General features: G+C 42.7%; 1 protein-coding gene across 1 annotated transcript in view; it reads left to right on the top strand.

Moving 5' to 3' along the window:
• Nucleotides 1-26,991, top strand: part of COL6A5 (collagen type VI alpha 5 chain) — a 124,047-nt gene that overhangs the window by 40,451 nt on the left and 56,605 nt on the right. The window contains exons 8-25 of the mRNA XM_012766923.3: nt 2,617-3,192; nt 4,906-5,246; nt 5,350-5,431; nt 7,677-7,819; nt 8,411-8,503; nt 10,308-10,361; nt 12,214-12,285; nt 13,103-13,129; nt 13,241-13,285; nt 13,376-13,429; nt 15,341-15,403; nt 16,008-16,073; nt 16,528-16,581; nt 19,759-19,794; nt 20,285-20,347; nt 21,855-21,917; nt 22,929-22,991; nt 24,638-24,700. Of these exons, the coding sequence (XP_012622377.2) occupies nt 2,617-3,192; nt 4,906-5,246; nt 5,350-5,431; nt 7,677-7,819; nt 8,411-8,503; nt 10,308-10,361; nt 12,214-12,285; nt 13,103-13,129; nt 13,241-13,285; nt 13,376-13,429; nt 15,341-15,403; nt 16,008-16,073; nt 16,528-16,581; nt 19,759-19,794; nt 20,285-20,347; nt 21,855-21,917; nt 22,929-22,991; nt 24,638-24,700 (1,958 nt within the window). The remainder of the gene's footprint in view (nt 1-2,616; nt 3,193-4,905; nt 5,247-5,349; nt 5,432-7,676; nt 7,820-8,410; nt 8,504-10,307; nt 10,362-12,213; nt 12,286-13,102; nt 13,130-13,240; nt 13,286-13,375; nt 13,430-15,340; nt 15,404-16,007; nt 16,074-16,527; nt 16,582-19,758; nt 19,795-20,284; nt 20,348-21,854; nt 21,918-22,928; nt 22,992-24,637; nt 24,701-26,991) is intronic.

Below are 26,991 nucleotides of genomic sequence, written 5' to 3'. Positions count from 1 at the left end.
CATCAGTTTCAGGCCAAACTCAAGTGGAGAGTTTCATGGTTTAAACAGATAGACTTTTGTCTTCAAAGATCCAGGGCCCTCTAAATGGGATTGTAGGCATCCTGCGGGGCCATTGAAAGTTCAAGTGGTCTGATGTGCTTTTCTGGATAAGGAGCACTAGTGCAGAGGGCAGGACATGAGAGTCGAATGTCGAATGTCGGGTACTGGAGACTGGCTCACAGGAGCAGGGAGGGAAGGGGACTGAGCTGATTACGACCCACTTTGGCATGGGTAGGGTGGAGACAGGAGGGAAAGGTGAGATTTGCCACCTGGTCTCAAAAGCAGCAGAGTCTGACAAGCCATGTAGGGAGGGCTGCTGTGCCTCCCTGGGAGGTCTGGATCTGCGGTTTGCATTGGCCCAGTCCTCCCAACCTGGCAAATGAGTCAGTCAGCTAACTCTCTGCCTTTCTTCTTTCCTTCTTCACTTCCTTCTTCCATCCCTCCATCTCTTTTTCTTTCCTCCTTTCTTCCTTCCTTTCTACTGATAGAAGGCTCACTTTTGTAGCCAATACAAGTAAGTCATGCTTCTAAGGCTAACATTAACCCACTCTCATCTCTGCATCTAGTCCAACCGCAAGCAAAAGCTTCCCTCCAGTCCTGTGTCAGATCAGCATCTGCTTTGCTGAATGAAACCACGCCTGACCACCGCAGCATTACCTTACTTAAGGAATAAATTCAACTTCTTGGTTTCAGATATTGAATGATATCATCTGTATCCAAGAAAAATTATGATTTTTCTCAAGGCAGTGGGACCATCCCAATTCTTATGCCTGTCCTTTTATTCCCACACTGAGGCCCGGGCTCCCCTCCCTCTGTCCTGCTTTCTGCCAGTCCACTCAGCACTGAGTGCTCTTCCTCCCGCACACTGAACTGTGTCACTCTTCTGCTTACAGTTTTTTGAAGGCCTCCTTCTCCCTTACCTTGGGGGCAATTTCCAAACTCCTGAGCTCCATCTAGCACGTGCCCAGCTCTCCAACCTCACCCATTGCCCCTCCCCTCTTCACAATCTACCCTGTCACTCTGAAGTTCCTTCACATCTGCCCAACACTTTACCTGCCTACATCTTGTCTGTCAAGTTTCAGCCTTTGTTTGCTAGTTTCCTGGCCTGACACCTGATCCCATGTCCCCACTGGGCCCCAACTCTTGTACCTTCTATTTTTACTGGTGGTAGCACTTAACACAGATTTACTGATTTCTTATCTGTATCTGTCACGTGACTATGAGCTTCTCCGGCATGCTTGGTCTCTTGTTTATTGTTGGGTGCTACCAAATCTAGTACATTACTAATACTACAGTCTTTTCCTAGGAATATGGAGGCTGCTTTATTCTCATTTCCCGTGTCTACATTTGGTGCTGGTGGGTGCTGACTTGGGAGTTTGGGATGCAAGGTGAAATAAAAGGGAAAGCAAGATGGGCAGAAGTCAAACAATGGCACATACTCAACAGAGCTCTAAACCCAGCAGAGAGCTCCAGGGCAAGTATTGCCCATGGCAGTTGTGCAGCATCAGAGTACGGTGGCTGGGACTGAGTGAGAAGTCCTTCCCACTTCGTCCACGGACGTGGGCTGCTCTTTGGCAAGACATCTCTGTGTAGTGAGACAGACCCTGAAGGAGCTGAGAGCAGGACGCTGTCTACTGACCACACTCCCACAGCTGGGAAGTAAGTCCCTCCTTGAAGGTACATCTAGGCAGCCCATCCCTGAATCTGCCACACTACGCTTACAAGGAATTGTGTGACAGTGGGACACCTGTCGTCTCAATTACCTTTAGTAGTCACCTTAGTGCTGCCCCTACCAGTGCCACTGAGTTTGATTGGGACTGAGTGTAGAAAGTCATCCCTTGGTCTTGGGACATTCCACATTAGACTCAAGGAGATGAGCCTGTGCCCTGTTTACTAGCCACTAGCTCTTGTGCCAGGAAGTTTTAACATTTGGGTTATGATATTACAGTAGAAAAAAATGTGCTGGATGTAAGAGTAAAAAGGGTCTAGAGGTCCAGATACCAGCTCCGCTCCATGGTAATTGTGTGCTCTTACGCAAGTCACTTGACCTCTGGATTCTATTTCTATCTTTATAAAATGAGAATAAGTCCTCATAAGGTGGTTGTGAATATTATCTGTTACTGTATTCCAAAAGCATTTTTAAATGATATTTCTCAATACGAATGTGAAGTGGTTGCGTTAATAGTAGTAGGAGTACTAATTATAGTATAGTAGTACTATTAACTTGATTTGGGTGACTATTCCCGTCTGTGTATGTTGAAGGGTCTTGTAGCCTTTGTAATTACTTTTTAATGGGTACACTAAATCTATTCAAACTTCCTACTTTACTTCTCTGATATCTTCCAGTGTCTTCTCAAATGGAACATGTAAATAATTAAAACTTGAAAAAACTCTATTATCTTTCCCCTTCTTGCTATTTTTCCTTCTTTTTTTTTTTTTTGAGGGTCAATCAGTGATTTTCTCTTTTGTTACCATATCTCAATTTGCTCCTAATGTAAAGCAATTGATGTATTTGAATAAAGGAAAAATTTAGAATGATTCATGAGGAAAATAACTTGTTCTTTTTCCCTTTTGCAGTCTGTAACCTTAAGGAAGCCGATGTGATTTTCCTTTGTGATGGCTCTGACATGGTATCTAATTCAGAGTTTGTTACCATGACAACTTTCTTGTCAGACTTAATTGATCATTTTGACATTCAGTCTCAAAGAATGAAAATTGGTATGGCTCAATTTGGAAGCCGCTACCAGAAAATTATCGAGTTGAAAAGCTCTCTGACTGAAACCCAGTGGAAGACTCAAATCCAAACTGTCTCGAAGAGCAGTGGGTTTCCACGAATCGACGTGGCCCTCAGAAACGTGATCAATATGTTCAGTCCCTCTGCTGGCGGGAGAAGAAACGCCGGTGTACCTCAAACTTTGGTTGTTGTCACATCAAGTGACCCCTACTATAATGTGGCAGATGCAGTAAAAACCCTGAAAGACCTTGGAATTTGTGTCCTGGTTTTGGGCATAGGAGATGTTCATAAGGAACAGCTTCTGCCGATAACAGGCAATTCTGCAAAAATAATCACTTTTCAGGAATTTAATAAATTAGAGAATGTGGATGTGAAAAAAAGAATGGTCCGTGAAATCTGCCAGAGCTGCAGGAAAACCAGTAAGTGCTCTTTGGTTTTATTCAGTTGCAACTTCTCATTTTTCCATTTCCCAAGGGTGCCTTATAGGATAGCTCTAGCAGAACATATTTTTATGTAGCATAGTGCGCAGCGAAGAGAGACTTCTCTGCTTCCAGGGAGTTTGAATCTGTCAGACTTCCTCAAAGATAAAGAAAGGGCGCAGGGGCTAGAAGAGCCACAGGGCTGTGTCCTCTGGTCAGCCCTGTTCCCTCACTGCAAGCCAGTGTTTATTCTCTCACCACCTGAATTTCAATCTCCTGTTTCTACTCTCTCATTTTCCGGAATTCCTAGGACAATGCCCTGCATCCAGCAGGAAGTAAGTAAAATAAACATTTGCTGATTTACTATTTTAGTTTTACTATTTTAGCTTTGTTAGATCATCTTCTGAGGGACTCAGCATGTATGTGTGTGTGTGTACAGTGTATGTTTTCTTCTTTCAATAATGACTTTGATATAATCATAACATAGTAAAGATTTGAATTGTTCTGAGAGATTATTTAATCCAGAGGTTCCAAAGGCAAATGGCTACACAGGCCAGGTGAGGAATGGAGATGGGTCACGTGGGTGGAGAGTGAGGAGAATGAACTGGGGAACAGCGACCCATCTCGCAGGGATGTCACCGTTCAGCTCCAGCCGAGGGTAGCCACGGGTGACTCAGGGTCCATAAATTGGGGGCTGGGAGTTGGGAAGACAGCATGTTAGGAAACAGCTGTGAATGAAACCATTTTGTGGAATTTGTGCAACATGCAGAAATTCCTCAGAGGGCTTGTGTTTCTAGAGTTGTTATGATTGAAACCACTTCTTTGACAAAAAATGTGTTCGTCTTTCTAAGCTTTCCAGATCTTTCTTGTTCCATGTGGGGTGCTTAGACAGAGGCAGATTACAGTGGTAGAAAGAGCCCTGAACCTGCAGTCAGAAAGCCAGAGTGCTGACTCTGGTTCAGCAGCAACAACTTCCATAATTCACTGTCTTCTCATCTGTAAAATGAATGCTAGACGGGGTCGGAGTAACCAACTGGCACCTTGCAGATGCAGTTTGTCTTCCCAGTGTTGACAACTTGCTAAATTAGTTCACAGCATTTACAAACTGGAGATTTTATACTAAAAATATAGACGTCACATTCTTCTTTGAAAAACCAGAAGATCTGAGAACACAGGGCCCCATTGCCCACATAGCTACTCTCAGCTGGGGCTGGACAGTGAACGGCCACAGAGACGGGTCATTGTCCTCCGGTTCGGTTTCTGTACATCCTGCCCATTTCACTCATCTACGTTATCCACCCAGCCTCTGCAGCCATTTGTGTTTGTGACCTCTGAAAATTAAATAATCTCAAAGGGCAGTTCAAATCCTTAATTTGTTACGATTATACAAATCAAAATATGTCACCATTAAAAGAAAAGCAATGTGCACACGGCATATGGATGCACACGCATACACACAGTCTGAAAATGAAACTGAAACATGGCTTGAACTTCAGAGAGCTATGGGAACATAATATTTGGAAACGGATAGAGAAAAGCCTTGTATTATTAACATATGTGGGTAGAGCAGCCAGTACCTTCCTTCTTGAACATGTTCTGGGTACTAGAGACCCTCCAGCTCTGGGCCATGACAGCTCTCCTTTTTCCTGCTTTGTCTGCCCTTCCTTACTCCCATCTACTCAGTAATCCTGACTTGTTTCCCTTGGTCTCCAGATTGCTTTGTGGACATAGTGGTCGGGTTCGACATTTCCACTCACCTGCCAGGGCAGCCTTTGTTCCAGGGCCACCTTCTGCTGGAATCCTACCTCCCAGGCATCTTAGAGGACATCACTTCCATCAGGGGGGTGAGCTGTGGGGCAGGTGCAGAGACACAGGTGAGCTTGGCCTTTAAGGTGAACAGTGACCAAGATTTCCCTGCCAAGTTCCAAATCTACCGGAAAGCAATATTTGACAGCTTGCTGCAGGTCAAAGTCAGCGGGCCAACTCATCTGAATGCACAGTTCTTGCAGTCTCTGTGGGACACATTTGAGGATAAATCTGCATCCCGGGGACAGGTATCCAAGTCTCATTCTATATCCCATCTTCTTGTGTTCCTTTCACCCCAGTTATATATTTAACATTCATGTCAACCCATTCTCTACTTGCCCCTTTCTTTAGGTGCTGCTTATCTTTTCAGACGGTCTCCAGAGTGAAAGCAGCATAATGCTTGAAAATCAATCTGACAGGCTCAGAGAAGCAGGTACTGAGTTGAAAATTTAAACAATGAAGTATAGGATATGCGAACAAATCTCCCCCTCTACTCAGGTGCTCTAGATCTTGGGATCTGTCTGGACACTTGTAGCAGACGCTATTGGTGCCCCACCTGAACCACTTGACCCACACCCCTCCTCCAAATGCTATGGCCAAGTGCTTGTACTTGTGACCTTCTATAGATGTGTGCCCTTGAGTGACCTGAACCACATGCCTGGGCATGCTTGGAGTGGGGGTGGGGCTATGCAGTGTCTCACCTCAGTGGTGAGGGGGTACTATCAATGACACAGAGATGCAAAAGCCTGCACCTTGTTTCAAGTGAGTCAACTCAGGTGCAGTTTATACTCCAGAGTCCCCCTGAATCAGGACAAGGATAAGACTTGCTGAGCTGTATTCCTGCTCATGACTTCACATTCTCTCTCTCTCTCTCTCTCTCTCTCTCTCTCTCTCTCTCTCTCACACACACACACACACACACACACACACACAAATCCTCTTTCAGATTCTACTTCTAGGGAAACTGACCTAAGACAGCTTCTGTTGTTTCTGATTATTCATGTGAAGATACAACATGGATTTGGAATCGCTTCAGACTGAGCTATAAACTCAATGCAGAAGTTGAGAGTAGTAGGCTGTGATGGGAGAGTCCACTAATTGTCAGATGGGATGCCTTGTGTGGGAATTCCTTGGTGTAACCCCAGATCAGCTTTTGGAGTTCCCTAGGGGGCCACATCAGTGCCTGCTTTCTTGTGTCACCTTTCCAGCTCATATCCCTTCAACATCTTCTCACTGTTCTTGGGATACATATCATATTCCTTAATAAGGCTCATGAGGCTTTGCAGGATCTGCCCCCTGCTTCCCATTCCAGCAGTGGCACTTCCCACACTCTGTTCCAGGCACGTGAAACTCCCCCCACCCCCATTCTTCTCCCAGTATACTTTACAGCTTCATTTCCCCCTATCCTTGCCTGGAGCTCTCCCCACCTCTCTTCCTCCTTAATTATTGTCTCCATCTCTCATCTCTGGTTCTGTTCCTTGACCAACTTCCATTCATCCTTTAGAATCAGCTTAGACATCAGTTTTCCTAAGAAACCTCCCATGACCCTCCAAGACTGAGCTAGGAACTTCTCCTCTAGGCTTTCACAGCACCCTGATGTTCCCTCTCAGAGCACTGGCACTTCTCAGAGCAACTATCTGATTATTGTCCATATGTTCCACTGGACCATGAGCTCTGTGGAGGGGAGGAGTATGCCAGACCTCTTCACCTTGGATCTCTGCTACAATGATTAGTACATAATAGACTTCTAATAAAAATATTTATTTAACAAAAAGATGAATGAAATAAATGAACCAGTGAATGAATTAATAAGTAAGTGATAAAGGAATGGATGAACTGGATGTAGCCAGGGATTCAGCTGAAACTGGAATCACCATGGGCTTTCCTCATGCTCTCAGGGCCTGGCCTCCCAAGGGTGGTTGGCACTGGGGATAACTTAAGAACTATCATTAATTTATATTTAGGAAAATTCAGAAAACCTTTCTAAAGATGAACAATGCCATTTATTTTTTTTCTGGAGACAGAGTCTCACTTTGTTGCTCAGGCTAAAATGCTGTGGTGTCAGCCTCACTCACAGCAACCTCAAACTCCTGGGCTCCAGCGATCCTCCTGCCTCAGCCTCCCGAGTAGCTGGGACTACAGGCATGCACCACCATGCCCGGCTAATTTTTTGTCTACATATTTTTAGCTGTCCAAGTAATTTCTTTCTATTTTTAGTAGGGACAGGGTCTCGCTCTTGCTCAGGCTGGTCTCGAACTTCTGAGCTCAAATGATCCACCTGCCTCAGCCTCCCAGAGTGCTAGGATTACACCCAGCCAACACTGCCATTTTTTAAAACTTGCTTTCAAATGCCCAAGAATTGCATCAAAATTGGTTGTGAGATGTGGAACACAGTTTTCTGCGAGTATTTTTCTGTAGACTTGTAATTAGTTTCTCTTAGATACTTTTTCCTCAGGGGATTTCATGGTAAAGTCAGGGACCAGAGCCAGGGCACGCTCAGTAGATGCAGGTACATGTACTGTTGGGTTCTTAATATGTTGGGAGTACTGCTTCCTCTTATATCCATTTTGTCCCCTTTCTGATTCTTTCAATAATGTTCTCTGAGTAGAACTATGATGGGCTCTTTTTTTTGTCATGTGCAACCCCTTTGTTTTATATCTGGTATTTTTACTGAATAGGACTTGATGCTCTGCTGGTGGTTTCCCTTAACACAACTGCACATCATGAGTTTTCCAGCTTTGAATTTGGAAAAGGATTTGATTATATGACTCCTCTGACGATTGGAATGAGAGAACTGGGCAAAACACTATCACAGTACCTGGTGAGTTGTCAGACAAAAAAATCTAGTTCATCAAAATACCATGGGAACTAAATTGGAATTTTGATATGAATTTTCAAAGACTGTCTTTGTTTACCCCACTAAGTTAAGTGCCTGGTCTGGAGTATATAAAAACGTGTTAAAGACCAGAGCATCAGAGCATCCATGTTTTGCATATCTTTTCTTTCTTTGTAATCTCACTAAAAATAAATGCACAGGGACCTAAAAGACCAATCAACCACTATCAAATTCAAAAGCTCTCAAAAATTTATGCTACAGAAATTCCAGGAAACGGGAGACTGGAAACTAGGAACAAACAAGTCCTACACAAACTCAGGCTGTGGCTGTCTCAGCACTGAGTGCCCTCTCTATAAATAGAGATCATTTCCTTTGGAGAAGGGATGTTGCCAATGCAGTCGCTAGCCTGGTGTGTTCTCTGTGGTATTAAGTCACAAAGCATCTCTTATTCTCTGCAGCTCCTCACCCAAGGAGAGAAGATGGACTTATAGATTATGATTTGTGTGAGTACAATTCTTATGCAGTGAAGTTCCTGACAATTGTTACTCACTCAGCTTTGCTTTTTTTCCCCCCCAGGGAAACATTGTAGAGAGGACTTGCTGCTGTACATTTTGTAAGTGTCCAGGGGTTCCAGGAACTCAGGGGACCCGAGGACTACAAGCCATGAAGGTGCCATTCAGTTCTGATACTATTTTACCTTGATTCAATATGGGTGGGGCTGAGTGTCAGTGGTTGAATTTACCACCTTTCTTCGATACTAATGCAGTTGCTTTGGGCATTACATGTGACTTTTATGGTGTAGGAACCAGTTCCGAAGGGCTCATTTTTGATCCTTCTAGTAAGAAAAACTCCCTTTCCTCTTATATATGCTTGGTGATGTTGCCTCTTGATTTTGCAATTTACACTTTTGTACTTGCTTTAGACAGTTTGAAAGGTGGCAAGAGGTATTTAAAATAGTGGCGATGGAGCCAGGCATGATGGCACACACTTGTAATCCCAGCTACTCAGAAGGCTGAGGTGGGAAGATTGCTGCATCCAAGAGTTCAAGACCACCCTGAGCAACATAGCAAGATCCTGTCTCATTAAAAAAAAAAAAAAATAGTGGGGAGTTGTGCTTCATCAGCAGTGGAATGAAATTGAACTGCAAAAAGATCATATCGTTGTAGATTAATAGCCCTTTAAAAAACAAATTATAAAAGATTAATTATACAACAATAGAATGAATAAATATATCATGATATTTCCAATAAAATACTCTATGTCAATGAAAATGAATGAACTACAGCTCTACACGACAACATGAATAAATTTTATTGACACAGTAATGATCAAAAATGTGAAACACAGAATGCTTATGCTATGATTCCATTTATGAAAAATTTGAAAAAAAGCAAAACTAACCTATGGTGTCTAGGGATGAACACTTAAGTAGTAAAGTACTTTTAAAAGGCAAGGAAATATCATAAAAGTCAGGAGTGCACTGCTGGGTGGGGGTGGGGCGGTGGTAGGGGCAGGGGGGATGGTGACTGGAGCAGGCACTGTGCCTGGGACCCTAATGCTCTATTTCTTGACATGGGCAGTAGCTTCACAGACCTTATATATAATCACTATAAAACTATTGTGTAAAATTCGCTTTTTAATAATTAGGCTGTACTTTTATATTTTATTCACTTGTAGGCACTTTTTCAAATGTACCATTTTAGATATTACAATAAAAAGGAGGTTGTTTTACTTTTTTTTTTGAAAGAAATCAACTTCAATACTTGCTCATGAGTTCTGCATTGTTCATGCTTGTGGAAAGATCATTTATATTGGACTTTTTACTGCACTGTGATGTTTTATTTAGTGCAGTTTCCTTTCTCATTGCTTTGCTCAGATCAATATTAGAATTATGTTCCAGGAGCACAACCCCCTGGTATACTGAGCAGAGAACTAGGACCTATGATAGAGGGTGAGAGAAAGCAAAGCTCAGATGAAATCCTTGCCATAAGTAAGCCACAAGACAGTTAAATCACACGTGGCTGGGAGAGAGATGACTGTAATTGAAATGTGTGCAACCTCCTTGTTGGAAATGCTTATTCTTCCTTGACCTCTCAAAAAAGCAGGAGACAATAAAATGCTCCCTTTGGAAATGTTCTCAGTCTGCCTGCTAGAAGAGTTGTGGCTGGCACAGCTATCCTCCCTGCAAATCCTTTAGGCACAAGAGCAGCCCCTGAGCCCTCACCTGCAGGAGAGTTCCAAAGGTCATTCACTCAGCCTCATTAGGAGGCTGCCTCTAGCACAGGGCCTCCAGAGATGAGTGCAGGGACAAAAGCCAGCTCCAGATGTGGTCAGACTTTCCCCAAACTCACAGCCACAATTGCAGACACCACAACCAAGTTAAAGGGAGGGACTTACCTAGAATGTCTAATGATCTCACAAGTTCGAATTAATAGGGGCTAGCTAAAATTTATTTTTCTCACTTTCTTCCCAGGGTTCTTCAGGTGTGAAAGGCAGCAGAGGACACAGAGGAGAGGACGGAGACCCTGTACGTTTTTGTGACTCCCCCGCAATACACACTTATTGATTTTCTTTTTTATGGCAATCTTTATTTTCGTATAAAAGGGATAGACGGGTTTTGTTTATATATTTATGTTTTGTAGGGTTTTTTTTTGGAGGGAAAGCATTATTTTTCTTTCTCCTTGTCTGAATCCATGTTTAGCAGGAAGGAGGGCACAGACTTACACGCATGTGGCCTTGCGTGCTTTCATCAGGGACAGAGCACTGGGCGTCCTCCACACTACCTCCAAGCAGGGCTCAGTGGGTTATCTGCCAGGAGACTGTCTTTAGGCCTGAAACCCAGTGCTTAGTGCACGGCTGTGGGCCAGAGCTGGAGCGTACATGCCTCCAGGGACAGGGAAACGGGCAACACAACCCCAAGGCATGGCTTCATGGTTAACGCTACTCAGAGACTTTCGAATCTCTGTGTTTAAGTCTGAAACCAAAACTCTCACTTGGTTCATCAATCAAATTTATGAAAATAAATTTGAAGTAACTGAAACTACTCAGGTGGCTCATTTGGGGTGGGGAAAGTTCAGGAAGCATCCAAACTGGATCTTTATCCCCTTAGAATTAAGGCCAGTTTCTCATCTGGGCAGCAAGTTACAAGGATTAAAACAAAGACTCTGGAATCAGACTGCCAAGGGTTGACCTAGATGTGGGACCTTGAACAAGATGTTTTAACTTTTTGACCCCTAGTTTCCTCATCTGTAAACATTTATAAATTCCTCTAGTACTGAAAGGTTAGCTAGTTTACAAAATGACCACTAAAAGGGTGCTCTAAGTCACCCACTCTATACCCTCAGATGAATCTTGTCACAAAACCAGCATGGGGGTCTTCGAGTGTGGGGAATGGCGTCACCCGTCTGCCTGGCTGTGAGCCCTCAGCTGGCTGAAAGTCCAGGCAATGAGAAGCCATGAGGCTTTAGTCAGCAACACGTGGCCATGGGCAAGGCCTCTGGATTTTGCAGGGAATAGTCCTCAGAACAAAGAAAGCAAAGCAGGGCAAAGAAAACTCACTTCTCCCCAGGAAGGAAAGAATTAAGCTCATTGCTAAACAATTATTTTTTATGCAGCAAAGTGTGAGTAACTTTTATGCACCCAGGCCTGAGCCCGCCACAAGGGACATGAAGGTGAAAGAGGACAGTTGGCGTCCCTGTCCTCAAGGAGCACAAAATTGCTCTCTCGAGATTCATTTTCTCCTGGCATTTACCTGTATTTAAATATTTCGTGGGAGAGTTGGTGGGAGGCACACACTCATTGACCTTGAGTGCTCTTCCCCACATGGATGGTCTGGCTTTAACTGGGGATCGATCCTTCCCGTGAGAACTTGCTCCTCTCGCCTTTGTGTTCTCACTCTCCTAGTGGTGTCACTTCCCAGCAACTGTTTCTACTCAGCTCCAGTGCCCTAGCACCGACTTGTTTCTCTACTGTCAGCAATCCTGTCTCTCCCAGTACAGCATTAGGGCCCTGGGCAGGATGTCAGGGCCAAAATGTATTACTGGAGTGTTTGGAATGTGGCTACAATGTGGCTACACATCTAGTGAAGTGACTCCAAACCTTTGGCTGTGCTGTCTGATGAGGCCATGAAGCAGCTGAGCTCATCCTGCACCTTTTTGTCAACTTGGATCTGTGCAGAAGCCCTGAAGGTTGACAGGGAATATGTTTGGTTACAGAGGAAAAAAAAAAAAGATTTAAATGAATGAGCTCTCAGGAGCGTTTGCTTTGTCTAAAGCCTGGTGTGCCCATGTGCTCTAGTTGAACTCTCTAAAAGAAAACCACTGACAGCTTCTGACATCAAAGCATCACTTTGGATACATGTTTGTGTTTCCTTTTCTTAGGGAAGACGAGGAGATATAGGACCCCAAGGAGATAAAGGGATTGCAGGATGTGTAGGACAGCGGGGTCAGAAGGTAAGACTCTCTGAAAAATGCTTCTGATTCCTTATAACTGTGGACCCCAAACCCTGGGCCGTGGATTGGTACTGGGCGGTAGCCTGTTAGGAACCAGGCTGCACAGCACAGCAGGAGGTGAGCAGTGGACCAGCAAGGAAAGCGAAGCTTCATCTGTATTTACAGCCGCTCCCCAGCACTTGCCTCAAGGCATAAGCTCCGCCTCCTGTCAGATCAGCGGCAGTGTTAGATTCTCATAGGAGAACGAACCCTACCGTAAACTGCGCATGTGAGAGATCCAGGCTGTATCTCCTTATGAGAATCTAATGCCTGATGATCTGAGGAGGAGCTGAGACAGTGATACTAGCGCTGGGGAGCAGCTGCAAATACCGATTATCATTAGCCGAGAGGTTTGACGGCACGATAAAGGTAATGCACTTGAATCATCCTGAAACCATCCCTTCCTCCACCCCCACTTCCGTTCGTGGGAAAATTGTCTTCCATGAAACCAGTCCCTGGTGCCAAAAATGTTGACGACCGCTGCCCTATAACATCCCTCCCTCTCTCCTACATTCCTTCCCTGCCTTATTTTTCTCTCTTCCATCATCATCCACTTACATCTATTAGTTTCCCCATCTGCAGATGAATTCTGCTTTTTAATAATCTCAAGGAGTCTTTAGCATTAATTAAATTCCATCTATTACCCCTGTGTGAATGTACAGCCAGAAGCAATGAAAGAAATACACACCCACTTTAGGGAGGCAGCCCCTTCCTGCTGCAGCAGTCTGTGACTCCACACTCTGTGACACGTCAGTGAGAGATATTTCATCTTTTACAGGGCACCAAAGGATTTTCTGGGCAGAAGGTACTGTAGTTTCTTCTCAGTCAAATTTGATTTCCTAATGGGATTAGTGTCCCAATAAGCATGTGGCAGAGACCTCCTTTTGCCTGACTGCTGCCTGTGGTTGTCCATCAGGGAGAACATGGAGACGATGGCATTGATGGACTGGATGGGGAGGAGGTAAGACATATTTCTTCAAGTGGCATAAAACTATCACGAGGTTGATATATTTTTTTTAATGGGAATTTTGTTTTCCTTATCTTCTTTTAGGGCTTACGTGGATTTCCTGGGACAAAGGGAGAAAAAGGCAATCCGGGATCTCAGGTAACACTTTCAGTACATCAAAGGAGTGTTTGGTAACAGACAGTCTTCATTGCTGTGTGGTTACTTAATTGTCAGTGCTTACTGGGGATAACACTGACAAGCGACTTAACCACATGATGAAGTCCTGTTATTGCTGAATAGATGCCACGTTCTCATTTGGGGCAAGTGGGTAACCATGTAATTTTCAAGAATTTCCAGCTAGAAAAATTCAAAGCATACAAGGTTCTTTTGTGAGCATGGATTTTTTAGAAATCTGAAATGAATGCTTCTGACTGTCAATGGTTTCTGTCTTCTCTTTATTGTGTCTGAGAAAAATAAAAGGCAACAGAAAGAGACAATTATTTTGGTGGCCTTGGTATAGCAAATCACAGTGAAATTTTTTTTTTATTTTAAATTCAACACCCATTAATATATGCCTACTTGATTTCAAACAGCTCGACTTTTATGCTCTCATCTATTTATTTATCAAATGTTTCTGACCACCTGTCATGTGCCAGGCATCGAATTATATGCTAAAGAATCAGAGATGAATCAGTTAGTCCCGCCTTCAAGGATCCCACAGTGTAGCTGGGGAGACAGACATATCAATAAACTGACTACACAGAATGTGATTGAGACCACATTGAAGGCTTCTGCATGGGAGTCCAGAGAAGGGCACCTAATCAGGGTTTGGGGGTTGTCCAGGAAGTCTTCCTGGAAGAAGTGATCCCTGAGCTGAAGATGAACAGGAATTCATCAACAGAATTCAAGCAAGGCAAAGATGTGGAGGAAGGGCATTCCAGACAGACAGAACAGCAGGATCAAAGATGTGGAGCTTGGGGGCACTGCAAGTTTTTCTGCTCGGAGGAAGCATTAGGATACAGGAAATGAGAGGCGAGGTTCAAGAAGTGGCAGTAAGAGATTGGGATGGCACTAGTGACATGTGGAAGAGTTTGGCTTTTAACCATTAGGCAGTGGGAAGCCTTTTTTTAAGCAGTAGGATCACAAGCAGATTCGCATTTTAGAAATATTACTTGGCAGCAGTTTGGAAGATATTTTGGAGATGACATGGATGCAAGGCGAGGATGAGAGGTAGATCTGTAGTAATCAGATGAGAAGTGATGAAGCCTTCAGGTAAAGCAGTGAGAATTGGCACATGGTATATTAAAGGCACAGCAGGGCCCAAGCTGGGGTGAGGCAAGCAGGGCTCCACGGTACCAAGGAGGCACTCAGTCTCAGAGTCATGCAAGTGAATCCCTCCCTAGAACTTATGCCCCACGTGCCTCTCTCACCTCAGCTTAGTCTTGGTCTGGGATATAAGATCATCAGATCTAGGTGACCAGGGGAGCAGAAAATGGGGAGTCAGTCAGAATACCTGCAAGAATCCTGGCTTGGGTGACTTTAGTTGGGAGCATTTGGATTTGAGGTGACAATGGAACATCCCTGTGGAGGTTTTCAGTGGGAAATTTAATTATAGATGTCAGAAGTTGCTAGACTGGCTGGGGTGTCCGATACAGTAGCCACTAGCCACATGTGATTGTTTAAATTTAAATTAATTAAAATAAAACATTTTGCTCCTCAGTTGAACTGACTACATGTCAAATGCCCAATGGCCACCTATGGCTGGTGGCTACCATATCGGACAGCACAGATATAGAACATTTCCATTATTTGAGAAAGTCCTGTTGGACAGCTAGGCCATGAGAAGTTTTCCAATTTCTCAGCCTCCCTACAGATACTCCTGACCACAGGCTTAAAACTGGACTTAATTCTGCTTGAGAAGACTGAAGAAACCTGGCTAAGATAGAAGGATGTGGAATATTTCATCTGATTGATTACTCCCTGCCCCCACACACATACTCTACATTTGACATTAGGACCATTATAAAAGCCCCCTACAAACTAACTCAAAAGCTTATTTTATTTTTTCAGGGCAGCCCAGGTTCCAGAGGCCCCCCTGGGGGATATGGAGAGAAGGGTTTCCCAGGAGATCCAGTAAGTTATGAGGAGCCTGTTGAATTTTATACTGGCTCCACAGTTCCAATCTTGTTTTTCTTTGTGTCTCATGCTAACCCACTGTGCAAATGCTTGTCTTGGGAGTAGGGTTGGTAGATGTGGAATGAGGCTCTGGGAGATATCTGTGTTTGATCTGGACTGGTTATATTAAAGATTCAGAACTGGAAACTAAAGTTTCACCTTATGAATCCTTATGGTAAATGGACACTTTCAATTTCCTTTGGGGGAAAATTTCCATTGTTTATTGGACTCCTAATCTTGCAGACCTGCAGATTACCTATTTGCAGACTCAATTACAGGGGAATCTTATTATACCCTGGAAGGAGTGGCCTAAGAATGTTTGGACCAGTGTATCAGTGAAGCTGCTAATATGAAGAAGTGAAAATCACCATGTAGAAAGCACTCCTATAATTCTTAGTGTATTGCCTAATCATGTATCACACTTGGGGAAATATTGCTCTCATTTTTTCAAAAATCCTGTGAATTTTCTCACACCTCTCATCCCTTAACCTATATTAGCTTAGTACTTGAACATCCTATCATTTTGGAAAAAAAAACTAATACTTTTTAAATCTTCCTCTAGGGCAATCCAGGACAAAACAATAACATCAAAGGACAAAAGGGCTCTAAAGGAGAACAAGGAAGACAAGTAATTGAATCTATTTTACATATATAAGTTGATTAATTCTATTATTGAGTGAAGTAAATTTAGTAAAATATATGATCCTGCTGTAATTGAGCAAACACCCCTAAATCCACATCTGAAAGAGCCTTACTTTCTTAAAACAAGGTATGTTTGTAGAACATACCTTGGTATGTTCTACATAAAACAAGGTATGTTTAGTAGGCTACACTTCCATGAGCAAAATTATTAAGTTTCTGGCAAGCAATATTATTTGAGGAAAGTTGTAATAGTAGGGCATGTTGCTATACCTTTTTCTTCCTTAAAGGATATCTAACCAACAGTATTAATATGCAGAATGATTGTAGCATGACACATCTATCTGCTGTTTTAATAGGGCTTGGGGTTCTGATGCTGATGCATTTATAATTTACTCTGAATCTGTTGCCTTATAATCTTGGGAGAACTATTGTATTTATAGGGTAGAACTGGACAGAAAGGGACACAAGGCAGTCCTAGTTCCAGAGGAAGCAGGGTAAGTATTTCTGAGGACATTTATTTCCCGTCTTTATCACTTGAAGATGACGCAGAGGCATTCAGCATATTTGTTGCTGCACAGGCAGCTGATACATTTGCAGGGTTTCTCAATCTTGGTGCTGCTGACATTCTGGGCCAGATAATTCTTTGCTATGGGAGCTGTCCTGTGCATTGTTGGATATTTGGCAACATCTCTAGTTTCTACCCAGTAGATGTCAGTAGCACCATCCCTCCCCCCTGCCCACTCGTGACGTCCAAAAATATCTCCAGATATTGCCAAATGTCTGTGGTGGGTGCTGTGGGGTGGGGGTGGGACGAATCTACCCATGGGTGAGAACTATTGTGACATTGTCTGCCTTTCCCTTTCTGCCTTCCAGATGCTTTTGAACATCTTTGAACAGAGCTAATGGCTTTAACTTAAAAGCTCTCCTCTGGTAGCTTAGCATTTTAAGCTCTCTTTCTCTTTACATGTTGCCAATGGGAAGGTGGAGTCACTGACTTCCTGAGTGGACCAAAATGCTGGTGGTTAGAGCCAACTCACTGGCAACTTCAAGGTCCTAGGCTAACTTTATAGCTTCCCGTGTTATATCAAGCCTATCATAGCAAAAAACAAACCAACAAACAAAAAACCAGGGTCATTGGATTTCCCAATCTTTTTAAGGAACTACCAAGAAATCATCTTTCCTTTTGTGGACTACTGAAGTTAGAGATGGTATTTATAATGTATTAGAAACTCCTCTATCATGCACTCAGCATGGACATCGTGAAAAAAAATAATGAATAATATACAAAGTCCTAGATTTGGCCCTGAGTTTTGTTCAAGAGGGAAATGAAAATACTTGGATTTCTTTTCTATTACAAATTTGGAATCTACTTATCATTTTGAAGACTGTGGCTGATTGCCCTTCTCTCTGGGCCAGATAGTCAAGAAATGTGTTGTAATCCCCCTTGCCTTTGTTTATCTTGAATGATGGTTCTTAAGGGAAAAAGGATCAGCACTCAGATGGGACAGGCTTCCCAGTGCTTCTGGTAAAATTCTTTGGGACTTTGCCCTCTTCTTCACAAAACAGAATTAAAATGAAATAAGAGGAAGCTACTTTAAACTAAAAGTTTGAAGCTATTACGTGACACATCAATCAGGCACTTTTAAAAAAGAGATGCCAGGGGGTGATGTTGGGGATAAATCCTTGGACAAGTTAGCTGATTACTTTGAAGTCACTTTCAGGACTTGAGGCTCTCAGCCCCTTCATCATCTTTTACTCATTTCCCTGCGGATCTCCTCCTTTTTAGCTTCATTTCTCTTGAATTAAACAAGGTAATACTGATATACAACAGCATCAAGTTTTCATCCTCTCCCCCAACTTTCCAATGAAGGACAGGCTTCTCTAGGAGGGTCACAGCATCTCAAGTGGATACAAATTCTAAACAGCACAAGCCAACTCAAGACATTGCCTTCTGCGAGACAGAATCTCAGCTTACATATATGAATTGTTGCATCATCTGTTGCCAAAACAATGGATCAACACACTAAGAACCACATGTGAGACCACGCTCCAGGCCCTTTGCTTTCTGCCTGACACACACAAAGAATACTTCTATAGCATCTATTTTGTGCCAGGTCCTAATCAAATCACTTGAAAACATTAATTCTTTTAATCCTCATAACATACCTGTGAGGTAGATATTATGTCCATTTTACAGATGAGAAAAATCAAGGAACCTTGGGCAACTTGCCCAAGGTCACAATAGCTCGTTAGTGGCAGAGCTGGGATTTGAACTCGGACTGTCTCACTCCGGAGTCTGGGCTCCTGACTACGCTGGGTTAGGTTGATTGCACACTGCCCTGTGCTGCACAGGCTTTAAAGAGCAGAGCTGAGCTCCAGGTTGCTTGACTTCTAAGGACACATCTCTAACCATTGTGAATACTGTTTGTTACACAGAATAACGATATCTTACTCTTGCTTTTTAATGGAAACAGAATTGTGATGTCATGGTAACAGTAGCCTCAACCTTTGTTTGTTGTTTCTTCTCTTACATCAAGAGAATTGCTTATTCTCATCCAGGTACAAACAGCTGACAAGTTACAGTGGGTAACTTCTCCCAAAGGGCATTTGAATTTTAAAAGCAAAAAGTACCTTGAATTAAGGGGCAGAAACTCAATGGGGAAATTTTAATTATCTGCCAACCTGGTGGAGCTGCTCAGGCAGTTTATTCTAAAGAACTTTATAAGGTGGGCAGTTGAAAGAAACCAGCAGTTCTGAAATAATTTCCATGGCTACCTTTCTGAATAAATGAATGAAGGAATATAATTTAAGCACTTGCTTAGTACCGAAAGCAACCATAGTTGTTTATCGTGACGCTAAGTGAATTGCTGGTTGAGATGTTCCACAGTTCTCTCAGAGAGGCTGGGACAGCCGGTGTGAGGGTACGGAGTTTATCTTTGCTGTTTAGGGAAAAGGAAGTTAGGATCTACGTTTCAAATCATCTTCCAGCTTGGCTACCCTCCGAAGAGGAGAGAGTGTGGTAAAGGCGGCCACTAGGTGGAGAGCCTGAGCTGGCAACGTGAACTCGCTTAGGGAGAGGCACGGATTTGGGCTTCAGCGATCAGCCAGGCTTGCTTTTTTCTTTCATTGAACCTAGTGGTAGCATTTGGACCACCAGGTAGTTGAGCCGACCCCTTCAGCCATTTCTTCCTTGTAGAATTCCAGAGAGACAAATCCCAGTGGGCACATGTGGAACAACTGTATTCAGAAATTGTTTACTCTCCTCCAAGATACAATTAGGGGCCCAGGACAGAGAGAGATGGATGTGACTCTGCTCTTCTCCTGTGAGGAGCCTCTGAGTAGCAGAGGGATTTGCTGGAGAAGGAAACGTAGAAGATAGTTTCTTCAGGACGATTTGATTCTCCAGACAGCCTCTTGGATAATTGTTAGAGGTTGTCAGACTGAATCCGGGTCTGTAACGACTTTTAGATTGGCTTGCAATCAGTGCCCCCAATGTTAGCCTATAATTAAGTGCCCAGTGTGAAAGCTTGTCTTTGGAAAGTGCCTCAGGGAAACTATTTCTGTGAGCTGCTCATTACTGATGTGATCAGGGAATGAGAGAGGCTGATTTGCCTCCGGGAACCCCTCCAGCCAGACACCCACACACTAACACTTTGCCTTTTCTGGTCCAGGGAAGAGAAGGCCGAAGAGGACTCCGAGGTGCCCCAGTGAGTAACCTTCACTCCTGGCCTCTGTGGTAGAAGGCATTTCCCCCCCGTGCAAATGGTGCTGGGAATAAATGAGCGTTTGACAAATGCCGTGGGAAGTGCCCAGGACTGGACGTTATTCCCACTGACTAGCAGGAAGCACACACCACCATCATTTCAGCTGGTAGATACCTTGTAGACAAGCAGATACCTTGTAGACAGATACCTTGTAGACAAGTAGAACCTGTGCAATTCCAAGTGATTTGCATTTGACTGCTTTTCATGTGCTTTGGGAATTGACTACAAGAGAGTGAAACTCTTTATCGGAATAAGAAACATGCTTGTGTTTATTCATTAGGGAGTCTGAAAGAGCAGGATCCTAGGCAAAGTAGGGGGTGAGCCACAAGTCACACAAAATAGTACCTGTGTCCCATGTAAGTTCTATAAAGAGAAAATTTGTATGGAAAACTATGTGGAGAAAATCTTGACACTGAAAACTCTTGTTCATCAGGGAGAACCAGGAAATCCTGGACCTCAAGGCACACCGGGAGCCGAAGGATTACAAGGCCCACAGGTGTGTTGGAATAGTTTGTAAATATTGATAAATAATGTGAAGTTATTCTGATGGGAAGAAGCCTGGCAGTTCTGCATAAAAATAAACAACTGAGACATTTCTAGTCTGCTCCCCTGCCATATGCTGTGTTCCCCATCATGGTGTGTGTGTGTGTGTGTGTGTGTGTGTGTGTGTGTGTGTGTGTGGGTTGTTCCATCAAACTTGCTCCAACATTTGCATCTCAGTAATAAGCCTTTGTAGAGGAAAGTTATGCTTTTGTGCTCACCTGAAACCGTGTTTACATGTAAGTAATAATGAGTGATTAATACCTTCCCATTATATTAGTAATTCATGTCAGGATCAGCAAATTAGTTTTCCATAACTGAGGTCCTGCACACAGACTTCCACAAAAGAAAATTAGAGGTTGGAAACTGTTACTCAACTCACTTAAAGCTACCTCCACAGGGGTGACAGTATTTCTAGAATATTACCCATAAGGCTTTATGTGAGCCATTTGCATTTTTCATGGCCCTGTCATTAGTAATATGGGCATCAGAAGTCAGGGCATCTCTGTCTCACTCTCTTTTATGCCAGGAAGACACTGTTGTCACCCCTAGAGACTAGCTTTGTAGCTCATGGGAATTTAGTCACCTCATGAAGCCCACTTTATATGGAGCCCCTGTTACGCCTGGACTTGTCTGGAAGGGCCTGTGTAGATGTGTCTATTCTAAGGCTTTCCCAGTAATTCATTTTTCTTCTAGAAAGTTCCAGATTATTTGTACTAAACAGGAAATTGGGATTCTCTTGAGTGGTTCTGGTGTCCCTGAACCAAACCGTGAACTAGCAAGTTCTCTAGGTTGAGTAACCATGGGATCAGCCCCTCAATCCATTCCCAGGCTTCCAGGGGTTGGGGTGGGAGTGACAGTTATTTCAGATACTTCAGATACCCAAAGGTCCCTTTGATATTTAGGAAGTGAATCAAGGCTCACCCAGTACCTCCTGGACAGCCAGGGGCCATTTCATAGTTGTTGCTTTGGTAGTGAGAAACATCACTGACACCTCTAGTTTTTCTTTCTATGTGAGAGAACCATGCATTTGATGGCAAATGTGGCAGAAAAATATAGTTTGATTCCTCCAATAGGCATTTGCTGCAAAGTGTTTTATATATTGATAAGCACTTCGGCCCAGGTAACCTGACCCATCAATGGAATTCATCTGACTGTAGTTGGCGTCTTACGTCTTTTTTCTATAAGTTTTGTCTTCCCAATTAGTCTATTTATATTTCCCCTTACAGGAGAGGGAAGAGGGATGAAGGTCATACAAAGGCAGAGAATTCCTTCATTCCTCAGTGGACCACTGAGTCAACTGGATCTGCCTCAATTACTCTTCTGATACATATTTGATCTCTGGGTTAAAAGGCAGCTTGGAGGGGTTAGACCATTGCTTTTCCAAAAGGTGTTTCAAAAGCACTGAGAAATTAACTTTTCTTTGATGTCATTGCATTATATTTCTTTTGTTACCACTGAAGGGGTTAAATGGAAATCCTGGCAGCAAAGGAGAAAAAGGAAGCCAGGGGCACAAAGGACCTCAGGTGGGTGACTTAGACACATTAGGCTCAATGACTCCCAGCACTCACTTTCCTCTGACTGTAAAACATCTTGACATGTAGTTTATTTTATATTATCTATGTATGCATTATTTCCTTTTGGATTATCTGGGGCAAAGTCTTAGCACAGCCCAGATGCCTCATACATAGATAAAGCGCTCCTCTTTCTCCTTCATGGGGTTTTCCTTAGAAAACACAAACCCACTTCATCAGCCTAAAGAAAGCAGCCAAAAGAACATAAATATTTCCCAAGCATAACCATTTTCTCCAAAACCTGATACATTATTCTGATTTTTCTAACTTTAAAAAATTATCTGTGCCACTCATGCATATCTCCATTGATTATAGATATTTAAAATTGGCCATACAAAGATCCCCTGCTACCCAAATCTATTTGAGTCCTAAGTTCAGCTCTTGAATTCGCCATCTGAATCTATTTGTTTCCTGAGTGAGTAATGAGAATTTGGATGGTGAGGGATTTGTAGGAAAAATACTCTACTCAATTCTTCAGTTTAGACAGTGAGGGTTCAGAAGGCAAGGGACACTTATGTTTCTGTCTTCCTAGAATGTGTGTGAAAGATACTTTTACTCATTTGCAGATTGGGAAACTGATACATATTCTGCATGCCATTATGTGTGGTGGCAGTAAAATGTCTTGTTCTAACAAATTCAGCGCATTATGGCAATTTTCCCACATTTAGAAATAACATGTGTTGAGTCAAATATGCTTTTCTGTCTCTCACTAAGGGCCCATATGGACTAGTGATGTCCCTGCAGATGAAAATTGTGGTCCTCAAACTAGGACTAGAACCTGAGTCATCTGGTTCAGCCCTGAGGCTTGCCTCCCTCCTGGGTAGCTGAATCTCTTGTTAAGGAAGCATCCATGAGTTGCTGGGAATGACATGAAGAAAAGTAACATTGTAATCACCTGTAGTTGCTAACAGGTTTGTTAAAAATTGCTACGGTGCCAATGTTTCGGTCTCATTTTTTTTTCAGGGTTCTCCTGGGCTAGTGGGAGCTAAAGGGAGCATCGGAAGACCTGGACTTTTGGGCAAAAAAGTAAATATTGTGTCTTGTGGGTTTTAAATACTGAGAGCAAAAGTCTTCCATTCTCTTCCTGACTTTCGTGTTAATTCCACACATGACTGAATCCAAGCACCATCAACAAGCCACAGACATTCTACTAATACATTCTCTCCCCTTGAGCAAAGAATTTCTAACTGCCGACCTCTCCATGTAGCTGCTCTCGTTTCACTAGGAGAGACAGCGATCTCACTGATCAGAAATAACTCTGAAAAATCTCTCCAACTCCCTGAATTGCTGATTGCAGGAATGTACTTGGTGGCTGAGTCAGGTGGAGGGTCGGGGTGCATGTGATCCTCTGCGTGTGCATGTGGATCTCTAACTAGAACGACCTTCTTTGAGCTGGCTCTGTTGGAGATATCAGAGAGCTAACTATTAGTCTCATCAGAACCTGACTCCTCTGCTCAAAACCTTTCAGCAGGTCCCTTCCCTAGGGCCAGCTTCACAGGGGCGGGAGGTATGAGGGGGCATGGGGGAGGCCTGTTACCTGTGCAGCCACATAGGGGACCTCACTGAGAAGGGCTTGGTTTACTGCTCTGCGTTCAGGGTCTTGAATCTCTTAATTTTTTGAGAAAAGGACCCGAGTTTTCCTTTTACACTGAGTCCAGCAAATTATGTCATGGGTGTTGCCTTTCCCATGGCCCTAGAGCAAATCTTCCATTTTTAAGGTAGTTATAAATAAGTTCTAGGAAGCTAATGTACAGCATGGTAACTATGGTTAACAATACTGTATTATATACTTGAAATTTTGCTAAGAGAGTAGCTCTTAAATATTCTCAACACGAAGCAAAAAGAAGAAAAGTGTTAACACGTTGAGGCAAGAGACGTGTTAGCTAACTTAATTGTGGTAATCACTTTACAGTACATATGTATATCAGATCATCATGGTGTATACCTTTCACTTATGCAATTTTATTTTTTTGCTTATACCTCAATCAATGGGGGATAGAAAGGTCGTTTATTTGCCCTGTTTAATTCTAAGACTTCCCTGCTCATCTGCCTCCTGCCTGCCTGCCCCAGGCTTCTCACCAAGCTTGTCTCTACCTGGATCACTCTCACCCTGCCTGGTCCCTTCCCCTAGCAACAGACGACTCATCCTTCAGGCCTCAGCTTCCCTGCTCCTTCCCTTTAGGCATCCTCCCCGCCCACCAAATCTGATGTGGACTCCCCTCTCCTTGTTCCTGTAGTGCCCTGACTTTTATCACACAATATTACAATTGCCTGCCTAATCATTCCTCTTTCCAGGCAGACTGTGCTTGGTGAGGGCAGGACTGTATTTATTATGGTCAACAGTTTATTTTCTAGAACAATGAGTAATTGCTGATGGGTAAATAATACATCAGCAAATGAGTTAGCTTGCCCTAGAGTTGATTTTCTACTCTTTGCATTCTCTTTCAGTGCTTTTATAACACTGGGAAAGCAGTGCACCAGTCAGGCCCTGGGCTGTGCTAGATGTCTCCTGCTAGCTGTGGAGGATCATTCTTTGTACCCTATTCCCGTGCCCTTAGTGAGCACTGACCTCTCACTGAGAACCTTGAGTGTCCCCATGCAGGGGACAGAACTTTCTGTCATGGGAGCGAGGTTCGATTTTACTGATCTGCGGCTCTTATCCCATTTACTAGGGAGAACCTGGAATTCTTGGAGATCCAGGACCAGTGGGGGAAGCTGGACAGCGAGGAAAACAGGTATGAGGTTTTGAAACCCTTACCCTCTGCAGCTTAGAGTGCTTAGTCCTGAAATATCTTCCATGCCATCGGCCCAACCCTCTGGGGCATGGAAACTACTTCAGCATCTAGAGAAGTGTGGGAGCATTTCGTCTACCTCCTGCAGCTGTCATTCTGTAGCTAGTCTGTTAAAGTGAAGGAGAACCACAAGGGTAAGAAGGTAGGTAGGCAGAGAAGATAATGGATGGGTTAGAATAGGGCATTTCTATACTTTAACAATCAGTATGGCCATATAGAAGCATGTCAGTTGAAAAACACCACCGCCCATTTCTCTCTCCTTCTCGCAAAACTCTAGAGTGACAACAATTGTTAGAGGCATAGGGCCAAGATATGGGGCATCTTTTTGTCAGGCCTATACTCTGTCCTGGTGGCTCTGGCTGTACCAAGGGCTCAGCCCATGGAGCAGTCAATATGGGGACAATTATTTTATTTCTTTAAAAATATAATATATTGACCTATATAATATATTGCACTTATAATATATATAAGTGCAGTGGCTCACACCTATAATCCTAGCACTTCGGGTGGCTAACACTGGAGGATTGCTTAAAGCCAGCAGTTTGAGGTTGCAGTGAGCTATCATGACACCACTGTTTTCTAGTCTGGGCAACAGAGCAAGACCCTGTCTCAACATAATAATAAGGATAATATGTTTATTACAAACATTATGCATAAATTTTGTAGAAAATTTACCAAGCACAAGCATTATTCACAATAGCCAAGAAGATGTGAAATCAACCTAAGTGTTCATCATCAGATAAATGGATAAAAGAAAATATGGTGTATATACACAATGGAATACTATTCAGCCTTAATAAAAGAAGGAAATCTGGTCATTGGTGACAACATGGATGAACCCTGAGAACATTGTGTGAAGTGAAATAAACCAGGCTCCGAAAGACAAATACTATAAAATCTTACTTATATGTGAGATATAAAAATGATCAAACTTTTAGAAACAGAGAATAAAATGGTGGTTATCAGAGGCTGGGGTGATTGGGGAGGTGTTGGTCAAAGGACACAAAATTTCAATTAGACAGGAGCAATAAGTTCAAGAGATCTATTATATATCATGGTGAGCACAGTCAATAATAATATCTTGTATATTTGAAAATTGCAGAAAGAAAACAGAAAGAAAAATAAGGGCAAATAAACCTAAGGAGCCAGGGGCTTACAGGAGAATAAATAATTAGGGAGTAGCAAGTTCCCGTCTTGCTGCTAGACCCTGTAGTCCACTGCCTCCATAAAGGCTTTTAATCTTCCTTCACTGCAATGTCTGTCAAGAAAATTAAATGCTTGTAGAATGGTCCAGCTATTTTATAGTCTTAAAAGTGCCTTTTTGGTGATTTAATGTGAAAATGTGAATACTATAATAAAAACATAGAAAGAGAGAAAGGAAGGAAGGAAAGAGGGAAGGAGGGAAGGAAAGAGAAGGGGAGAGGAAAGGGAGGGAAAGGAGAAGAGTGGAAAGGAAAGGAGGGAAGGGTGGGAAAGGGAAAAAAGATGGGAGGAAGGGAAGAGAAGAAGAAAGGAAGGGAAAGGGGTGGGGAAGGGGAAGGGTAAATTAATGTACCCAGCATAAAAGATGGGAAAGGGGGAAGAAAAGAAAAATTACCTATAATCCCACCATCTGAGATATTTATCATTAATATCCTGGAGACACCAAAAAAAAAAAAAAAACCAGAAAAGGAAAGATCACTTTATTTTCTCCTCTTAACAGTATATCATAAATATATTTCCATGTCATTACCTCTTTCCCTCAACATCACTTTTAATAGCTTCAAAATATTCTACTGAATGTATGTACCTTCGTTTTTTTGACCAGTCTCTTATTATTGGACATTTAGTTTGCTTTCAGTTTTTTATTGTCATAAATAACACAGCAACGAACATTCATGTACTTAACTGAATTTTTGGATAAAACCATAATTAATTTCTACATAGAAATTTCTAGAAGTAGCATAGCTGGATCAAAGAATATATACATATTTAACAAAGGCTTTGAACCCTATTGTGAAGCACCCTTAGGAAAATCCAAACATTATATGGGTCCATGTGTTATATAAGAGAGTATTTGTTTTAGAGTATCCATAGCAATGGATATTGTCACTTATTTTTTCATCTTTATCATTGGCAAAGCCAGTATCTCATTACTGTTTCAAATTGCATTTTTTTTTTTTTTTTTTGGTTAGTAGTGAGGATGAGCATTTTTTTCTAAGTCTATTGGCCATTTATAATTCTTCTTTGGGGAA

This window comes from Microcebus murinus, chromosome 1 (assembly GCF_040939455.1).
Source record: "Microcebus murinus isolate Inina chromosome 1, M.murinus_Inina_mat1.0, whole genome shotgun sequence".
In the NCBI taxonomy this organism is placed as follows: Eukaryota; Metazoa; Chordata; class Mammalia; order Primates; family Cheirogaleidae; genus Microcebus; species Microcebus murinus.
This window is presented reverse-complemented; position numbering and strand designations above follow the sequence as displayed.